Genomic DNA, 1,353 nt, shown 5'->3' on the forward strand with positions numbered 1-1,353 from the left:
AAAATAGAGTATTTTGCACAATAAAAAACAAGATTAATCTTCTAAAACCACTAAAGCATCACAAACATTAAATTTTAAAGATCCGGCCAAACCATGAAACCATACCCATTATGAAACTTGAAACCCAAAACAAAAATATCACAACAACCATAGTCCTAATACAAACATTCAATCATTCTACTAAAATTCATCAGATTGATACTAAACAACATGGCATAGAACCTGGCTCTGATACCACTAATGAAAGAATTTGGAAGAAAATTATATAAACATAAAAGAAATACTAACCTCTAGCCATTGTTGTTTAAGCACTTGAATTGAATACTCATTGAATGTTTGTAGAATTCACAATCTTAGAACTCTCAATTCGCAATCCTAGAACCCTCACTTTGTTAGAGAGTGATAGATAATGATTTTTGGCCTATCTATTTTTCACGTTAAAGTTGTGATCGATGGATATCACAGGCTTGTCTTTTATATAGGCCAAGACCCCTATCCACTAGGGGTGTCAACCCGGTTCGGTTTTCCAGTTTTTGGCTAAAACCGGGAACCGGAACCGGGGTACCCCGGTTCTCGATTTTGAGAAACCGGGGTCCCGGTTACCGGTCGGTTCCGGTTTTACCCGGTTTGGTAACCGGTTTTTTTTAAAAAATTGGTTTTTGGGCTTATTTTAGGCCGGGCTTATTTTAGGTATTGGGCCTAAAATAAACCCATTTCTTTTCATAAGTTGCCCATTTTTTAAAAAATCTTTTAGTCACTTTGTCTAAATTAAATGGGCTTTGTTGTGATTGTTCCAAATAATTAAAAAATAAACCTAAAAAAGTTCAAAAATCCTAAAAAAATCAATGTTTTTGCCTATTTGGGCCTTAGAAATAAAAATTTAATTTTTTAAAATACCCTAAACCTAAACCTAAGTGTAAAAAATATTAATATATATAATATATATATTAATATATAAATATTATTAAATAAAATGGAAACCCGGTTCCGGTATTCTCGGTAAAAACCGGTACCAGAACCGGGGTACCCGGTTTTTGGATTTTTCAAACTGGAACCGGAACTAGGACCCCGGTTTCTCGGTTTCCCAGTTTTTTGGTTCCGGTTTCCTGGTAATTTTTGACACCCCTACTATCCACTTATCTTACGTTGCTTCCTTCCATCAAGGGAGACAACACTTGGTGAAAATAAAACACCTTTTCACCTTTAGTGGTTAACTATACTTTAATTACCCAAAGTTTTTTTTGTTTTTTTTAATAAAAACTATATATAATATACTATATACATGTAATATATGTAACATGTGGGCCACCTTAAGTCTCCTGATAGAAGATTAATTCTAATAAAAGCAACTCC

The 1,353-nt window shown here is 33.6% G+C and overlaps 1 protein-coding gene across 1 annotated transcript in view; it reads right to left on the reverse strand.

Moving 5' to 3' along the window:
- LOC132171279 (uncharacterized) overlaps positions 1–331 on the reverse strand; it is a 2,336-nt gene extending 2,005 nt beyond the window's left edge. The window contains exon 1 of the mRNA XM_059582565.1: positions 289–331. Within this exon, the coding sequence (XP_059438548.1) occupies positions 289–298 (10 nt within the window). The 5' untranslated portion in view covers positions 299–331. The remainder of the gene's footprint in view (positions 1–288) is intronic.
- Positions 332–1,353: the final 1,022 nt, after the last annotated feature.

The sequence above is a fragment of the Corylus avellana genome, chromosome ca1 (genome assembly GCF_901000735.1).
Source record: "Corylus avellana chromosome ca1, CavTom2PMs-1.0".
Taxonomy (NCBI): Eukaryota; Viridiplantae; Streptophyta; class Magnoliopsida; order Fagales; family Betulaceae; genus Corylus; species Corylus avellana.